A 19,453-nucleotide genomic window follows, 5' to 3' on the forward strand; every position below is an offset into this window, starting at 1 on the left:
TTAGCAACAGCAACAAAGTTTAAAATTTGCCCGAAATTCTACTATAAAATCTGCCCTTTGATTTGATTCTGTCCTCTTTGTTATTCCCAGATCATCATGATGTCATCACCCTCGACAGGCTTTTTCATTTCTGCAGCCCATGCATATTTCCTGAGGATTAGATTGTTTCAAATATTTTCCAAGATGGCTCCCCTATTCGTGTTGTAACATAATGCAATATATTAACATCTTGAATGAGTTTGCTGCACATGAAGTATTCTCTTCTCTGTTTTTCTGTCACAAGGAATGAGTAAGGGCCTGCAGACATTCACGCAGTGGTAATGTCAGTAGGTAAATGAGAACAGAACAGCTGTACATTTAGTTTGGGAGGTACAGAATATTGTTTAAAGGAGCCCTGTGGATAAAAAGTGACTTGAGGGAATATCCAGCTAAATGCATTAAAGGCTTTACAGACTCTTGATGAAAGCATACACAGTAAACATGTGGATCAGTTGCTGCTTTTGCTGCCCGGAAGTAAAACAGAATGTTTTTCAAATTAGCATCTGAAGAAAAGAATAAGAAGACGGAGTCAGATTTTATGTAGCTAAACTGCTTCCTTGCTTTTTAAATGAATCACACACCAGTCTGTGTTTACTGTACAGTACTGACGGGATTGCTAACCGTGACGTGATGAGAGTAAAAGCTTCATATCAACATCCACGAAATGGCTTCCATCGTATTTTATTCTCAGAGGAATTAAAGACTTTCTGCAAAAAAAGTAAAACAAGATTGTTTACTGACTCATCAATGTACAGCACACATAACTGAGCACGCTTATTTGCATTAATAATGTACAACTTTTTTTGAAGCCGTAGGTGGACGAGTAAGACGATGTGCAAAGCTTTTCCCTGATTCCCAGAGTTACCCTCATCTTAACAGACAGATCCTATGCAGCGCTTACCTACAGCTGTAATTACAGTCATCTTGGTCAGGTCAGTTCCAGCCATACATCTGGTAAAGCCAAATTTACTGTTTACACCAATGAGCACAGAAAACGGGCCAGACATGGCTCACATTAGGTTGGATGAAAATAGTTTGCGAGTCAGGAGTTGAACACTGGAAGTTCAGATACATTGCATTGCTGTTTCAGTACACTTACTGTCCATGCCGTCATCACCGATGATTGTCTTTCTTTCCCCAAAATGAAGAGTGTGGTCTACACAAGTACAAAGTAAAAAATGAAAGTATTTACAAATGTATAAAAACAAGTACAAATGTTAAAAAACTACAAACGATGATTCGAGCACTTTTGCATGCAAACATTCAAGGATTTAAAAAAAGGATTGTTTTCAGATGCCTCTGCATCATCCTTACTCTGCTGTATGTGGAACATTTGCAGGATGAGTGTTTTTCTTTTCTCTTATATAAAACAGGAACTTTACAGTGGCATTTATTTTAGTGACATGGCCATTCAGAAGACAACTGTACTCCTTCTCTAGGGCCTGTGTATAAAGCTGTTAGTACAAGCTGTTGATCCTCTGCTCGGTCAGAATTCATACAGTCTTCAGTCAAATGTTTTTGAGCCGGCCTGCGTGATCTCATTTATAGGGAATGTCTATGTAATTCAAGCATCCAAGCAATTGCACTGTTGGGCTAGATGTGTACAAAAGTAGACAAATAGCTGAAAACAAGTTCTCGCTCCTCCTCGTCACAAGTCTGAAAGGCTACAGCCTGCTGAGGTTGGCACCTTGTTGCACCTCACTCGTAGTTACAATCAAAGATGGCTATGTGCTGGTGGAACTCTGGATTATGTTTTTCAGTCTTGTGTGACCACCTCCTGTCTCCCACCAGACTTCTACAGGCCAGGGCGAGGCGGAGGGCGGGCAGGTGGAGGGGCTCGTCCAGGAGGGGGTCCCTGGGGAAGAGGTGGCAGCAAGCCGGTTGGGCTAGCGCAGGGCGGAGGCGTGGGTGAGAGCGCCGGTGGGGCGGGTATGTGCAAGGTGGTTGGAGGAAGAGCCCGGTTGGGAGGTGGTGTGTAAGGGGGAGGGGTGGAAATGGGTGGAGGGGTTGGAGGCAGCGAGGAGAAGGGTGGCGCGCTGGGAGTCGGTGGTAGGGTGCCCTGCGGTGGAGGTGGATTCCTGCCAGGCGGGTTGTAGATGGGAGATGGGTGATTGTTGAAGTGTGGGTAGCTAGGGGGGGATTTTACACGGGTGAAGTTCATGCATCTGCCCTATAAAATTAAACAGAGTTCAGATTTTGTTAGCAAAGTGGCAAACGTTAAATTTTTTTTCCATTAATTGTTCAATCCAAGGCAAAAATTCACAATGAAAATTCAGACATTGAGTCTAAATGACAGAAAGGAAAAGGTCTGGCTCACATCACAGCCTGTATATAGAAGATGGATTTAGCCTATGGGTTTGAAAAGTGAGGCTCATAAAACATTTGCCTAAACCTGCTTTCTTTTGATGATCCAACAAGGTGTGACCTCTAAGGTTGCATAAAAAAAAATCTCACTGTGTTGACCCTACTGCTTACTTAGCGTATATTCACTATAAAAACTTTATTAATGATTTTATTGTCTCAGCAGCTAGCTTGAAGTCTAATACGACATTTCAGAACAATAAGATGATATTTGCATTTTCTAAGAGCCAAAGCAAAATTTCATACATTCATAAACTACTGCCATAAAGTGCAAGTACTATATTTTAACATACTATTTGAATAATATCAACTTTGTGCAATAAATCGTGGCTAAAAAGCAGATCAGATCTGCATGAACATATTTTGCAATCTGTCAGTCTACTGTTTATCTCGGCTTTCAATATGCAGAGTGAAAAATATCTACATCTATTTACTCTGGATGAGGCTGTAAAACTTTCTGAAAGTAGTCAGATATGAGTCGGTCTGTTGTTGAAGCTCACTTTTGACCAGTGACACTGATACTGAGTTGTTGAGGATATCCTTACCTTGTCTGTTGGTAAATGCTACTGTTAGCCTCTGTTAGCTACTGTTAGCCTCTGTTAGCTGGCATTAGTGAAACTATCTTTGAAGTAGATCTAACATTGTGTGACTCTGGCACGTAGCAAATAAACTCTCATATGATGTGAGAATCAAACTTCTTGTCACAGAGAAAGTAAGATTCATGTTTGCTTCAAGGACACTCATAGGCTTGTTGGTGGTAACCACATTTATAACCAGCTGCTGTTTTTGTTTAGCTAGCTCAGTATCTGGACACAGGAGAGTCACATTTCAAATCTGCTGAAAATAAGTAATTGTGACAATATCTGGAATAAATAAGGATGTTTATGCACATTTTTATGTGTTAGAGCCACATCTTCAGTTCAGGAGATTACCCTGGAAGAGTTAGAGGAAGAGTTTTCTCTTTTCTTTTGCATTCTGGCTTGTTTGTTGAGGAGTACCCCTTCTTAGATGATAAAACATAGGTAAGAATTCACATTTCGGGTGCAACATATTTTGGGAAAATAGTCTTATATCCATCTCAGCCATTGCATTCAAGAAAGTGGGGCAACACAGTAGCTTCCACAAAGTGGTGCCAGCTCCTATATTTTTAATTAATTAATTCTAAGTTTGAGAACGTTAGTACTAACTAAAAACATAGGATCTATGACATTTTTTAAATTTATCTGCTGCTCTTTTTTTCATTTGATCAAACAATAACTTCAGAATTTGAAGGGTGAAGAACCAATGTCTCCACTTTTCTGAACTTTCTTTGACAAAACACACACTTTCCTGCTTTGACAACTGAATGAACTCACTCTCACAAAAGCCTTTTCCTGTTGTCAGTACACAGCTACATGATGTGTATTTTAATGTCAGCAGACCTTAAAAAATGTGCTGTAATTCTCAGTCCCAGCTTAAATTTTGAGAAGCTATGCACCTATTTCATTGGACAACTTGACCTGCCATCATTTACGCCCATTCAAAATGAAGTGAGGTCATTAAAGGGAGATATACATCATCATCATACTCCAGAAACAAGTTACACCCCTGGAGCAGCTGCACTCAGTCGACCCAGGAGTTGCAATAGGCTGATAAGGAATGTGTTTCTTATTTAACACTGAGGAGAAATGACTGTTGGGGGAAAAGAAATAGGCCAAATGCTGCATGTTGTACAGTTCATCTTATACTGAATATCATAGATCCTTATGTCTCTTGGGCTCCCGGACTGTATCATACTTGTATCTACATTCCCAGTCAGTCACTACTGAAATATGTGATGGTTCAGTAGCCCAGTAACCTGCTGTGTTACGTCCTCTGATTTTATTTTTAATTACTGAAAAGACCCCAGTCTTTAAGGCTCACAAAAGCGACACGTAACAGGGTTTTTCTCCAGCAACAACTGGATCGGCTGGCTTCCTCCTCCCCGCTGCTGCAATTGCAATCAGAACAAGCTTTCTGCTCAGAAAGTGTTCACTGCTCAGAAAGTACAAACAAGTATTTTTCTTTTCCAGTAAGCTAATGAAAAGCTTTTATAGTGAGGAAGACACACTTCGACACTTTGTTTCTCAGTGAGCTGAGTGCTGGTTAAAACGTCCATAAACTGCATAATGCAAAAAGTACTGTCAAGAGAATGAGCTGCCTAGTTAGTTCTAAATATCCTGTATAATATTTTAGAATAAGCTTGAAAGCTTATTATAAAATGCCTCTCGGGCACAAAAGAACATCGCAGACAGGCTGAGGCTGAAGTAAAACAGGGTGAAATCGGCTGCTCAGGCTCGTTGCATCCACAATTACAAGTTAAAACTCTATCATGCAAAGAAAAAAGAACACTTATTTCTTGTTTGTTTGTTTTTAATCAGGAAACGCCTTGATTATTTTATCAGAACAGTGCCAAACTGCATTTTGCATGTATTACAACACCATGACTGTAGAAAACAAGCCTGACTGCTAAAGTGGCTCACCTACATACCAGACCTTTTACCCTCTAAAAACATCTGGCTCACTTCAAGACAAAAAATACAGCAAAGGAGGCTAAGAAATAGTTTAAAGTATGAATCCTGATAAGTTTGCCTTGAGATGTAATTTCCCATCCTCCTCAGCATGAAATGAGGGTCTTGCTGGACTGTCAGTGTATCTCTTTAAGGAAATGCTGCATAACTGCACTGATGAAGATGAAGAAACCTGACCGTATAATAACACATCAGTCTGAAAATTCCAGAGGCTTATTCATGCCAAACAATTATATTTCTATTGTAACTGCATAAAGTATCAACATTAGGATTTTTGCATCAAAGTAAAAAATTACATTATAGCTGCCAAAAAATGAACTATGGACTATACTGGTGAGCTTTGCTGAACTTGTTAGTAACTGGTTGGTCTGCTGTTTGCCTTTAGAACTGCTTTAATTCTACATGGCATAGATTCAGCAAGGTGCTGGAAGCACTCCTCAGAGATTTTAGTCCACATTACCATGACAATATCACACAGTTGCTGCAGATTAATGTGAATCTCCTGTTTCACCACATTCCAAAGATGCTTTATTTGATTGAGATCTGCTAATTGTTAAGGCCACTGGAGTTTCATGAACTCATTATGTTTAAGAAGTCATTTTGAGATCATTTGAGGTTTGTGATGTGTCGTGTTATCCTGCTGTCAGATGATGGGTACGCTCTGGTCCGAAAATGCTCCAAGAAAATATCCCCGGTACTATTACATCACCAGAGTTCCACCAGAATCATTCATACAGGACTGGATGGATCGAGGCTTTCATGATGTTTATGCAGAATTCAGTACATGCGATTTAAATGTCCCTGCAAAAACTGAGACAACATGTGAATTGTGGCCTTAGATTCTTATTCTCAGCTTACAGGGATGGCACCGGCTGCTGCTGCTGCTGTGGTCTTCAGCTGCTATAAACTAAATCTGTTTTAAGATATGTGTGCTGTGCTTCCAGAGATGCTCTTCTGCATACCTTTGTTATAACAAATGGTTAGCTGAGTTATTGTTGCCTTCCTATCAGTCTGGGAGTTCTCCTCTGACATCAACAAGGCGTTTTCATTTTCCGCAGAGAACTGCTGCTCACTGGGTATTTTATTCTTTTTCGGGCAATTCTGATGGTTTTGAGTAGATCACCATGTCTGCATGCCTAAATCAGTTGCTGCATGACTGACTGATTAGATATGTGAATTAATAAACAGCTGAGCAGCTGTACTTAACAAAATGGCTGTTGAGTTTATAATATGCATATGCATAACATTACAAAAACATGGGTTTAAAAGCATGCATAACTGGTATTAACTGTAGTAACTGGGAGTAACTGGTATTCTCACTAGAAGTTTAAAATAAAAGAAAGGTGGGCTACTAATATTGCTTCCTACTCTCATCTTCAAAATTCTCCTTTATGTTTCAACACGGCTGTGTGTCACCTTATACAGCTCTGTGCAAACAATAGGAGCAGCTCCTCCCTGGAATGGCATTTAAAGGCCTGTCTTCTAGCAGCAAATCCTGTCTGGGTTGTTATTGAGTCAAATCTGAAACTAGCTCAGTGTACTTTAGATTTACTCAAAACACTTAGGAGTTACAGTAGTTACAGAGAAAATTCTAGAAAATGTAAAAAATGATTGTTTAAATGTGCCAGAAATGTCTTTTCACCCTGTGAGGGTAATGGTTTTAGATCAACACTCTGACCCAGAGAAATGTGAATCATTACATAAACGCTTGCGGTGACATTTTTAGACACATAATTCCCGTTTTTCACCGCATACAGACTCTACTGTCTCTGACTTCATGTTAGCTTCCAGCTGCAGCGGTCACTGCACTGTCACCCCCACTGCAGCTGGTCTTTGAGGAATTTCATTTTGTTTTTTCATAATGACTTCACCAGACGCTTTTACATTGCTGCGTACTGTAGCAGTCTAAATCCAATCCCACTGCAACTTTTCCCATGAGTCTCGCTGTGCACACTTCATTGCTTACAGCTGGTCCATTTTCTCAACATTTTCACATACAATCGTTTCAATTGCTAATTTTCATTTGCCAGAAGTTAATGCACAGCCAAGCCTGACGTCAGCCTGTGAAATGCAGAACGATTTACAATGCACGCTTAGTGCATGCCAGTGCAGGGTTGGTGTTGCTCTTACCTTGTCACCTGGATGAGGTCTCATTACAGACACACGGTCGTAGCCTTTTCTTAAAAGCACCCACAATGCATCCAGTTTGCTCTGTGGAAACAGAGAAGAGACCAAAATGTTTAAGAGAATGTAAAATCCTACAAAACATTGGTTTCTGCTTCCAACCCTTGTTTTTTTTTTTTTTTTTGTCTTCTTTTTCACACAAGTGACTTCAGCTGCAGTTTAATGTATCGTTTAATTCATCCATTTATCTCAAAGCGACACAGTGAAATGGTTTCAGTCCACTGTAAGTTGGCTCTTCATACTTTTCAGACACAGCAAATACTTTGAGGATAAGAGCAGAAAAAATGCAGCTGTTTTTGCTCACAAAAACTCCTGGCTGTGGAGCCTTTCTCTCTGGAGGTCAGTCCAACAGAAGTCTGGTTTCTATTAGCAATCCCCTGCTGACTGGGAAGACTTCAGAAAGACTCCTTTAACCCCACGCTGGTCCTGGAGGAATGGAGCCGTGTGCCAATTGTCACCTAAGCTTTAATACCCGAACACATCTCGGGCTATTTTCACCAAAACACCATACTCGTACTAACATATCCTCAGCCAGATTAGCATGAAGTAATCTGTGACAGATGCTGTGTTATATGTAGTATGCGCCCCAGCAGAGCTGTTAAAAACCATGATTCCCACACTTCAAATACTTTTTAAACTAATAACTCTCAAATTCTCCAGTATTTACTCATTTTTATGTGGCTCAGTTAAAACTCATATCCTGTTTGCTTTAATTTGTTTAGGTAACACTTGTGAGGAATGATTCAGGACAACAGTGATAAGCTGTTCCTCAATACTTCCATGATCACGTCTGACTCAGGACATTATTGTAAAACTCCGTTCCAAAAATGTTCGGGTGCTGAAAACGTATTAGATGTTTAAAGTGAGACATTTTACTATTTTTTTTTTTTTAATATTAGCTCGTTTTGAATTTGATGGCAGAAACACATCTTTAAAAAAAAAAAAAGTGAAAGCGGAAAACTGTTCTGTGGTCAAATTATTTTTGGAAAACATGCACTCCGTGTCCTTCGAACTAAAGAGGAGAGGGGTCCAGTTTGTTATCAGCGTTGAGTTCAAAAGCCTGCATCTCTGATGATATAGAGTTGCACTGGTGCCTGTGGTATTAGGAACATACATTTGGAAAGGCACCAACAATGCAGAAAGGCCTGTACATGTTTTACATACACTCCCATCCAGATAAAGTGTTTTTCAGAGAAGATCTTCCATATATCACTATAATCCCAAACTCCATACGTCTATTAGAAAAGCGTGGCATCATAGATGAAGAGTCTGGGTTCTGAATTAGTCCGCCTGCAGACCAGATCTTTCCACCAATTTAAAAACATTTGGAGCATCATGAAACGAAAAATTCAACTATGTTCTGTCGTGAATAAAATACTGTTAGATGAGATTTTGTTTCATATTTACATTTTACACAGCATCAAAGCTTTAATTTACAAATGTAGTCTTAGATATTGATTACTGAAAACCATCTGGGGCAATGGTTTTCAGTAATCAGTAAGCAATGGTGAAATAATCTTCACCATTGCCTACTGTTTGTGTTCCCTTAGTGAAGCATCATACTGAGTTTCTCAGTAGTTCCTAATGAGTAATCATATATATATATATATACCCCCCCCCCCCTACCTTAATGGGTGAGTACCAGTTGCGTGGCGCCGGCGGTTTCTGCATGCCATTGTTAAGAACCCGAGGGGGTGGTGACACATACTCCTGGTCAGGCATCTTCACTTTGGCATTTTTGGCCTTCTCCAGCTTTGCTCCTTCTTCAGTGGAGCCTTTCTCACCCCAGCGAACCTCCATCCTTTTGATCCCCCCTACGCCTCTTCCTCCATAGTAGGAGGCATCAACAGTCGGCCATTTCTTCTTGGGGGCTTCAAAGTCCTCATCATCCTGTGGGAGAGCAACAGGAAATGTTTTTTTTAAATGTATTTGTTGTTTAACCATTTCACCAATGTTTATCACCCCTTAGCTTGAACTAAGAGGCAGTAAACATTCAGTACTGTGCAAAAGGTCCTGGCCCGCCCCTTATTTCTTCACACATTTCTAGGAAAAAGCGAAATAGGAGGAGCAATTTATTTAAACATCTGCTAACTCACATGCATGGAAATCCAGTATATAAGGCAAAAAAAGAGTTTTGACAGTTCTAACAAGCTTAAAAGTCAATATTTGGTATGATCGCCTTTATTCTTCAACACAGCCTGAAGTGTCTTAAATAAGCTTTCCTGCCTTTTGTTCCATTCTCTGTCAAGAAGATCCCACTCTGCTTCAATAATGTGGAACCGATGACTGATCGTGTTCCATTGTGTGTTTTTTCTATCCAGGTACACTTTTACTGCATTGGCAGTGTGTTTGGGGTCATTGTCATGATGAAAAATGAAGCTGCTGCCAATTTGATGCTTTCTAGATGATATGGCACAGTGGATCAAAATCTGATGGTTGTTTTTTTTTTTTGTGTTTGTATTTCCATCAGTTTTGACAAGCTGCCCAGCGCCACTGGCTGAAATGCATCACCAAACCATGACAGAGCTTCCACGTGTTTTACAGATGCTGTAGGCACTCACTCACTTCATAAGCACTGACGATAATTTGAACAAATTTGGATTCCTCACTCTCGACTGCCACCCTTTCACTGAGATGAATTCTGATGGCGCTTCAGTGAACAGTAGACGGATCGACTGATGTGCCAGATGCATCTCTCGGATCCTGTGTCAGGTCTTTTTCCCTATTTCTTGAGGACATTTCCAGATACTGCCCATCTGCTGCAGATGTCCCTTTCGTGTCCAGTTTCCTCAAATTTTTCAAGGACACACTGCACAACATGCAGAGATATACCAAGTGTAACTCTTTTTGAATCCTCTTGTTCATGAAAAATACTATTTTATGCCTGTAACACTGTATTATCTTTGGCATGTTTTATGAAACAGGAATATTTCTGTGTTTTTGCCACAGGCTGTTGTAACAAAGTGCCGAAAGATACAGTTTAAAAAATGGTTCCCTGCCAATTTCCAAAGAAAGCCTGGAGAACTATTGCTCAAGAAAACTATGACAAAATAGCCCCTCTTGGAAGCAAAATATAAAGAAAGAGGAGTGGCACAAGACTTTTGCACACAACTGCTCTCTTATTTGTTACCAGGCAAACTGGAATGAATGCCCCTCTCTCTCTGTCCTTCCTATCCCTGAGCTGTCATTATGTCCCCATTGCTCTAGTTTGTCTGATCAAAGGAAATGAAAAAGCCCACTAGCCAAACTTGTGATGTTTCAGCTCTTTAATACACCCTGTCTGTCTCGTATCCTACCAGGATGTCGCACAGAGGAGACCGTAATAAAAGCAGTCTTTGAGGCCGTGGATGTCACTGGCATTTAAATTCAGCAGTTAAACCTAATTTTCTGTTTAATTTTGTGCAAACAGATGCAGCCTGATACGTCCCACAGCTGCAGCAGCGTGTTTGAGGACCGTTAAACTGTATTGAATCGAGTCATTTGGACTTGCGGTTTGCAGTGGCGTGTCTAGAAAATTTTTGTTGGGGGGGCCAGGTAGGGGCACAGATTTGGAGAAGGGTGGCAGATTTAATTGGCAGATAATGTTTTAAAAAAAATTCTACCAACCCTTAACCATAATTCAATAATCCTATAAACCTAATAACCAAATGCACTTTTAACTCTTATTAGAATGAGATTTTAACCACTACGGTGCAAAGTTTTTAGATACTGCGTTGATAAAGTACAAGAGATACAATCAGTGCTTTGTCAGTGTTTACTCAGCAGTCAAGGACAGCAATATTTGCATAGTATTTTTACTGACATATAGTGCACATATGTTTTGGGCAAAAACATTTTTGAAAATTAAAATACGAACATTTGTAACAAACAATTGACAAATTAGCCAATGCCAATGCAAAACTTTATCTGCCTGTTAAAAAAAGAAGATACTCTTCTCACAAACTGGTGTTTGATTTTGAAACAGGAAAAAAGTGGGGAAACAAATGAAAAGACTAACATTTGAATAAAACCTGAAAGCAAGTAAATACTTTCTATGCTGCCTTATCGTAAACTTTGGTAATATTGATAAAGAACAACACTGGCTGATGATAAAATACAGTCAGCTGGCATGGTGACACTGCCAGTATTAACCTGCAGGGCTGGACTGGGACAAAAAAATTGGGCATTTTTACTACAGACCGACCCACCAGGTAGTAAAGCCATAAAGACTTTGACTGAAAACAAACCCTGTTGTGACAGTGATGTACAGTCTTGTTGGTATATGTATGATTTCTATACATTTTACGTCAGATAAAAACTTTGGTTGTAAGATTTAGATAATTATTTAATAAAAACTAGGTATTTTAAATGAGAATAAGAAAGAAAAGTATTTCTTTGTGCCCACCTTTCCCTGTTAATGCCCTACCTGGCCCCCTGGCAAAACTTTGCTAGACCCGCCCCTGCACAGTTACCAGCTGTCTGCTACATAAAAAAGGATCCTGGTGTTATTTGTCTCTCAGAAACAGTTCATAACTTCCCTTCAACTCATTCATGTCACCTAAAAGATAAACCTGTTTCTCCATCACCTGTTCAGCTCTGATGGTTCAGTAAGGACATCTCCTGGTTTCATCTTCATGTTTCCCTCTCACCACATATCTAAACAGACATCATGACCAGCAGCTTTACAGCTGTGGCTCCAGCAAACATCAGCTGATACTAGAAATTAATATTAAATACATTCTAACAACAGCTGATCAAGCTTAAACGTGCTGCTGTTGTTTAGCGCAACATCTGCTGGTTTCCTCTTTCTGGCGCAAAGTGGGCGATAAACAAGAGAGAAAAGCCGATCAGCTGATCATTGATCAGTTTCATGATTGAAGTAGCAACAGGAGAGGGAGGGGGAGAGAATGAGAGAAGAGGCAGCTGTGCAGCATAAAGACAGAATAAATCCAGCTTTGTGTCTTTTTTCCATTCTAGCTAAAGTCCGGGACAAACTGCGTCTCTTCTCAGCTCAATACGAAACGTGTAATATTTTCTCTGATTGAGGGACCATTCCATTTTTTTAAGGAGCCGTTGGCAACTCTACTAACCTTATGAATAAAATAAAGTTCACTATCAGTAACATCATAGCACCCACCCAGCTGTATAAAAACTCCGTCAAACTGGCTAGAACGCAGTATGAGTTATTGCAACTGACAGTAAAAAGTCAGCAACATGAAAATAAACTCCACCTAAACTTGGTTTATATCTGACCCAGATAGACTGCAGGTCATAACTTCTTACCTGAAGTTCAGTTCACCTGACACTCGGACTGGTGGCTGCTTCGGGTCTCTCCTCCTGCCTCCCCTTCCCTCATCCACCTGTTGCCTCTGTGGAAGCCCCGTCATAGCCACCACCAAACAACGGAGTTATTTCTACACATCGACCTGCATCTGGCCAATCCACCACCTCTCATTGTTCATGCCATTACAAAAAAAATAAAAAAATAAGTCACTGGGGATATGCCCGGTATGCCCGATGGCCAGTCCAGCTATGTTAACCTGCAACCAAATCTGCAGCCCCATACAGCAATGTTACGACTTAGATTATATCTTATAACGCATAACTCTTATGTTAGCTGCCCTCAGTAGCATACTGTCTGAAATATTCCACAGCTGCAATAATTCTTTAAGTGTTATTTTTTTCCTTGGTATTCTAATTTCACCGAAGTTTACTAAACTCAACAAACTTGATATTACTTACCGGGACATTTATTCTGTCCTCATTTTCTTTCACCGAAAAATTGTTTCCTGCAGTGCCATCTTTCGCGCTTGGCTCTCCTACCTTTGCTAACGTGATGCGCATAGCGCAGAAGCGATGCTGCATTCACTTACACTCGGATATCTGAGCGTCACCGTGAAAACATAATCGGACATTTGATATTTGATTGAATTTTATTGTTTTGCCTTTGGGGTGGCACCTGGGGTGGCCAGTCTGGTTTGGGGGGTGGCCTGTGCCCCCCCAGGCCACCCCGCTGGACACGCCATTGGCGGTTTGATCTTAAAACTAAATTGAAATTATGTTTTTGAGTTATTGAGTTATTATTATTGAGTTTTTAAACTTCTTACTGCAGGTCCAAATGGTTATAATTTTTTAAAGGCATAAATTAAAGTCTTGGACACAACAGCAGTGCTCTTACAAACAGCAGAAATGGTGTGTGTGTGTGTGGTGGGGTGCTGTAAAAGTCACGATGCCGTTGTTCTGAGAGGGCGTTAACTCTCGTCAAATGAATCAGAAAACGAGTGTTGAAAGTTTAAAGCTGGAAAGTCAGTGACGCCGTGTGGTCATTGAGGTTTACGCTGTCACTCTAACAATTACATAAGCTAAACGCTGGCAGCTGTCGAAGTCTTAAATCACAAGCACTCTTTTTCAGTCTTGACAAAACGGATAGGAGGCGGAGATTGTGAAGCTCCTACCGAACTATCCTCCACAGCTGGCGGTGGTGGTGGTTCGTGGATGATCTGTGGGCGAAATAAAAGAGGGGAAGAAAAAGCAGAGTGAATGGGAAGAAAAAGATGAAGAGCATTGTTTAACATCAGGAGATGACAGAAGTCGCAGAGACATGTTTGAAAATGCTTTTTGCGTGTCAGAACAATGCGCGCTTTATGCACAGTGACGTGGCTACACAACAGCAAATGACTGAGAAATGTTTTCCCTCTTAGTCTCTACGACTTACAAGAGCAAGGCGCTGACCTAGAAACCTGCTATCCAGATTTTTTTGCCTTGAGGTTGCTGGTTAAAGCAAGAGAAGAGTAACAACCTCATAAATGCCACATTATGCCTTTTTAGTTTTATGGATAACTTTTATAGTATTTATACGTTAGTTAGTATCACATAAATAGGGAAAGAAAAACAATTTATCCATCTACTTCGATGTTATGCAACTCAAAACTTGGATGAATGCACAACAATGTACACCGCTGCTATCCCCATATAAACTTTTTCCTCACTGCATGAGCCGTCAGGGTTTTTTCACAGGTGTAATAAAGACAGATTCATCTCCACTAAATGCATTTGGCAAATTAAGTCACTCTGATTCTTATTTGTGATTTTTTTTTTCCTGCACTCTTTTCCAAATCCTGGAACAAAAAGAAGAAGAAAAAAAAGACTCCCCTTGGTAACCTAGTGTCGTTTTTTCCCAAACACACTTGCTGCACGAACTTCAACTTGCAAGCGAATTGACATGGACAGAAAAAGAGTGAAGGGAGAGAAAGCTGTGTTGTAAAAGCTGACATCTCTCTCTGGCAGGGCTCAGCTTTCCTGTTTCCAGCTCCAGTGGAAACACTGCAGTGCATTTTGAAGAGACACCATGCCCGTGACGATTTTGAAAGGAGATGTACGGATTTGTACAGAGGGCATGTGGTAGCAAGTGAGTTTGCTGAAATACCTTGATGCTAAATAATCCCACAAACATGTTTTCACCGAGTCCTGAGCAGATGGCTTTTGCATAAGTACATAAAAAAAAAAGAAAAGAAAAAGAAACTCTTTACTTGGAATCAGTTATCCCGCTACTTAAAAACTTCATAGTGACAAAGATATCAACCAAAACATTCAGGCTATAGACGCTTTTGTTTCCACACCACTGGCAACAAATCAAGTAAAGCCATAAATGGTAGAAAAATCTGCTACAAGTTAGATCTCTTTAAGTGAATATACTGACTTGGAGGTTACCTGCAGTAACCTCTGGAAACGCAAATAATTTTAGGAGAGGTATAATTGCTTAAACGCATGTTCACCTGATGGCCGAGACTATTTACTGGTTGTGGACTAACTTCAGCAACAAAGATCCCTCAGGAACAGAGTGTTTTTTAAAGTCCAGTAAAAATTAACTCTTTACAGCCTAAATCATAAAAAATTAAATTTTTTGGGAAAATTGAGTGTTTTTTGAACCTTTGGATTAATTAAAAAGAAATGAATCAAATATTAGTTTTAATTTGTATCACTTTTTTTTTTTTTTTTTTTTTTTGCAAGATGCAAGGATCCAAAGGAGGAATACTGATACACAGACTCCAGGCTTCACTATATTGTCTGTGGTATCAATTAGGACGTAAATGGCTCGGCTACAGCCCCCATACTCTTTGTAGCCATGTAAAATGTAAGGAGCAGGCTGAGAGCAATCTGTAAAGCAGCACGAGTTCATGTCTTCGTTGCAGGGAACTGACCACAGTGCAGCACAGAGGCCAGAACCACCAGAGGAGAGCCAAGACCAGGAGCAGCATCAGGATGAGCAGAGCTACGGCCAGGATGGTCCCATCAGACTGTAAAAGAGACAGACACGTCAGCATAGGCTGTCTGAACACAAAGAGCGCTGGATGTAAACCACTTTTGTGTTCCGTCTGTAGCTCCACACTCTGTGCTGCTCCAAGCCCCCGCTAAAGGCCAAATGCCCCTATATCTTATTGTACTCACACAGCTCACGGTGGTAATTGTGACCGAGCTAGAGATGAAACTGAGACCCTCGTTCATGCTGACATAAAGATTTGCTGCCCTGGCAAAGAAAAAGAAAAATATCTCAGCCCCGTTTTAACCTTGAAAAGCAGAGCAGAGGGTTTCATTTGAAACCTCACATTTATTTAAGTAAATTATACGACTTACATCCCCTCCTCTTCAAGCACTGGGGCAGGGCAGAGTAGATATGTATCTTCCACAACCAATGGCTTCACCACTAGAGAAGCGGAGGGGGAAAGGGTCATGAAAAACAGCAAAAGCATGAGCCAAACTTTCCTGACTGGAATTGTGAGCAGTGTTCAAGGACACATGCAGCTCCTGAAACATGTTTTCACCTTCAAATCACCGTTTCTTATGACATCTCTTTGCCAGATTGCAGTAAAATGAATTTATTGACTGATTAGACAAGACTTAAATTTAATTCAACAAATATTTGACAACAAGAGCGGAAACTATGCATTTGTTAACAGAAGTCGAATGATGTCACATCTTTCACTTTAAGTTGATTGACAAACAATCAGAGAGGACTGCATCTGCAAAACAAGCACTTTGTTGTTTTCCCATCTGAAGGCATCTGCACCCTGCTCACGAATGCCAATACAAACAATTTCACCACACTTTTTGTTTTTCTGGCAAAATGTAGGTCTTCTCCTCATCCAGCTGGCTGTCCAGGAAAGCGGATCCAACAAACATCATCGCGCAAGCCTGTCTGCTTATCCTGGCAAGGCGAGCGCATACCCCAGAACTGAGGAAATCAACACAAGCGGCTGCTCTTCTCTAAAAAAACACAATGGAGGAGGGAGAGGAAGAGAGGCGAGAGAGGGAGGCAGCAAGGCCAAAACAGCTCCACGCCGCCACGAACTGGGACAGATGTCAGAGTTCAACTCTGCACCCACCTTGCACTCAGAGTGGCCTTACAGCGTGAAAGCAAAGTGCAAACTTTGTCCAGCTCAGAGCTGATGAAACACGATTTGCTGCACTTACATTTTTCCACAATTTAAATCCGTGGTGGATAAAAGGATTCTGGCAGGCATTCGAAGTCAGTGTCATAAAGGTTTATAAGACTGTTTACTCCCCAAGCTCAGAGAGAGGTCATGTTTAACTGGGAGGTGAAGACAGATGACTGAAGTTCATCTTCAACCACTTAATTATTTGGAGTTATTGCTTAAGATTATGGCTGATTTTTGAGAGGTTAGTCATCCTCTGTACCATACTATAAACTCGGTGACACTGGTTAAATACAGCTGAGTTCTGAAGAATCTTACAGTTGCAAAAGCAAAAAAGCGCAGATGGTTACTTGTGCTTTTTTCCCAGCCTGCACTGTGAGAGTTCACAGGGTTCTGTTCAGCTTGGGGGGGAAATCCCCTTCTTGCCAGGAATAAGATGCTCATACTTCTAAACCAGGAGGTGGCTAGATTGGCTTAGCTTAAAGATAGTAAACCAGAGGAAACAAGTAAACTGACACTGCTCACAGGTAACAAAAATCTTCCTACCTCTTATTAACAAAAGCCACGGTCCTGATAATATTAGTGGCCGCCTATTTAAATCTTGTGCTAGAGAACTCAGTCTTTTATTTCAGGTTATTTTTAATAAATCCTTGCAAATGCAACATGTGCCCTCTCTTTGGAAAGAAGCTGTCGTTGTTCCTGTCCTTAAAGCTGGTCGCCTGAAAGTTCTGACTGACTTCAGGCCTTCACCTCAGTCGTGATGAAAGTCTTTAAAAAACTTATCAGGATGCACCATTGACTCTACTTAATCTGATTTCTAAACATGTAGAGAGTAAAGGGACTTTTGTATGACTTCTGTTTACTGATTTCTCCTCTGCTTTTAATAAACTACACCCCAATGTTTTAATCTAAAGACTTTAAGAACAGTTTGAAGTTGGGGAAAACCTGGTGGATTAGATTTTAGACTATTTAGCTGACAGGTCACAAAGAGTGAGAATAAATGGGTTCTGTCTGACCCACTGTTCTCCTCTACAGGTTCTCCCCAAGAGCGTTTGTTATCATGCTTATTATTCATTCTCTATACAAACATGTGTCAGAGCAGATATGAAAACAGGGCCATCATTAAATACGCAGATGTTATTGCCAGCTTACTTAAAGAGGGTGAAACTACACACAGTCTAGTTATTGATGACTTTGTTCAGTGGCGTGAGGAGTCTTAACTTCAACTGAACATATCTGAAACAGAAGATATGGTTCTTGATTTTAGGAAGCAACAAAATGGGCATGGAGTCACTTTAATTAAAGGGTCACCAGCGCATTTAGTGCCTTAGGAAATTTGCTCATTTCCACATTGCCCGAACAATCGTTCTTTTATTGAGTTTGTTGTATCTTTTTGTTTGGTGGCATGGTTCGGTTAGACCTCTGTCACAGAGAAAAGCTCACTGAATCAGATAGTGAGACACTCCAGTCGTCTTATATGTGAGTCATGGCCCTGTCTGGCTTCCCTGTACTCTAAACAGCTACAGAGGAATGGCTTTATAAATCTTTAATAATGGCTCCCATCATTTATGGGGTGAATTTCAGCTTCTCTCCTCTGGATGGAGGTTTCTAGTCCCAAAGTGTGGGTCAAAGATAAAACAGCTGTCCCTGCTGCTGTCACTGAACTCAATAAAAACTGTTTTATTGAATTAATCTTGATCTTATTTATATTGGGGGTTTTTTTATCACTTGTCAAATTATCAAATATGTGTTTGTCGGGTTTAATGTGTGTTTTGTGAGGGGATGCCAAATGCAATAATTTTTTCTGTACAGCAAATTTACCTATGGGTATAAATAAAGTAACCTTGAACCTTAATGTCTTATATTATATCAACGGTGTGACATAAACCACATTTATTCAGTGTCATGCTATGGCTCAAACTGTCAGCTTTAAAAGTGCTGTTGAGTGGATTTGGTCACATGTCGACAGGTCCAGGTTAGCCGTAGCTTCAAGTTTATCAAACAGACACAGGACTTGTGTGGATCGTTTCATCTAACCGTGTTCATTTCTTCTTGTCTCTTCTTTCACCCTTCCCACAGTTGTCCAGTACAACATCTGTCACAAAAACAATGAATAGCTCAGGACAGGAACTGCCAAGTCCCTGCACGCCTGGCTATACTTGCTGCTACTTTTTCCTGGGGATAAAATCCCAAACATGGATTCATCTGCTTCACACATGTAGTTGCATGTTGTTGCTTTCCTTTTATACACTTTTCCAGACTTGCAAAGTAAGCAGAGGGCTGAGAGCAGGAATCAGAAGGAGCAATTATTTCTCAAGAAATGATACATTTGTCTCTCTGAAAGCTAACTGTGACAATATTATTTTTCATTTAAAGCTTACTGCTGATGTAAAGTAAACAAAGTCCAGAAGTCTGTGTGCAAAGGTTCTAGAGGAGTGAATGAATGTGGAGGAGGAACCTCCACGTAATGGGATTGACATGAGGAGATAATTTTGCTCAAATTGCTTCCATGTCATCAGTTTTACAGGACGTTAGATAATATCATGCAAAAACAATTAGAATTCAAATCCAAGCTCCAGAAAATCATCTCATTGAATTTGTAGATTTAAACAGTAAAAACAATGAAAGTAGAAACGGTCACAGTGGTCTTACTTCCGCGGAGCACACATTTCATTCTATGTAAATGCTGGTTATTGTCATGCTTTGTAATTAGACCGTCACCTCATGCAGCTGCAGCGGCATGTGAAGTAGGAAGCGTTACTGTAAGCCACTTTAAAGATATTTCCTTTGTGTGTGGTACAGGTTCTCCTTAATCTCCTGTTTTAATTTTTACCTTGATTCCAGACTGTAAAATTACACCATGTGTTTAAAAAAATGCATAAATAAAACCTGGCTGCTCATTTGATC

At 40.3% G+C, this 19,453-nt stretch overlaps 1 protein-coding gene across 1 annotated transcript in view; it reads right to left on the reverse strand.

Annotated features, from left to right (window-relative positions):
• Positions 1-704: 704 nt before the first annotated feature.
• antxr1a (ANTXR cell adhesion molecule 1a) overlaps positions 705-19,453 on the reverse strand; it is a 30,092-nt gene continuing 11,343 nt past the window's right edge. The window contains exons 11-17 of the mRNA XM_085293987.1: positions 15,747-15,816; positions 15,561-15,639; positions 15,314-15,409; positions 13,568-13,612; positions 8,760-9,023; positions 7,080-7,160; positions 705-2,209 (exon numbers count right to left, since the gene is read on the reverse strand). Coding sequence (XP_085150113.1) covers positions 1,835-2,209; positions 7,080-7,160; positions 8,760-9,023; positions 13,568-13,612; positions 15,314-15,409; positions 15,561-15,639; positions 15,747-15,816 — 1,010 coding nt within the window. The 3' untranslated portion in view covers positions 705-1,834. The remainder of the gene's footprint in view (positions 2,210-7,079; positions 7,161-8,759; positions 9,024-13,567; positions 13,613-15,313; positions 15,410-15,560; positions 15,640-15,746; positions 15,817-19,453) is intronic.

Source organism: Mchenga conophoros, linkage group LG12, assembly GCF_057382185.1.
Source record: "Mchenga conophoros isolate Kocher_MC1m ecotype Shallow Benthic linkage group LG12, M_conophoros_male_GT1.1, whole genome shotgun sequence".
Classification (NCBI taxonomy): Eukaryota; Metazoa; Chordata; class Actinopteri; order Cichliformes; family Cichlidae; genus Mchenga; species Mchenga conophoros.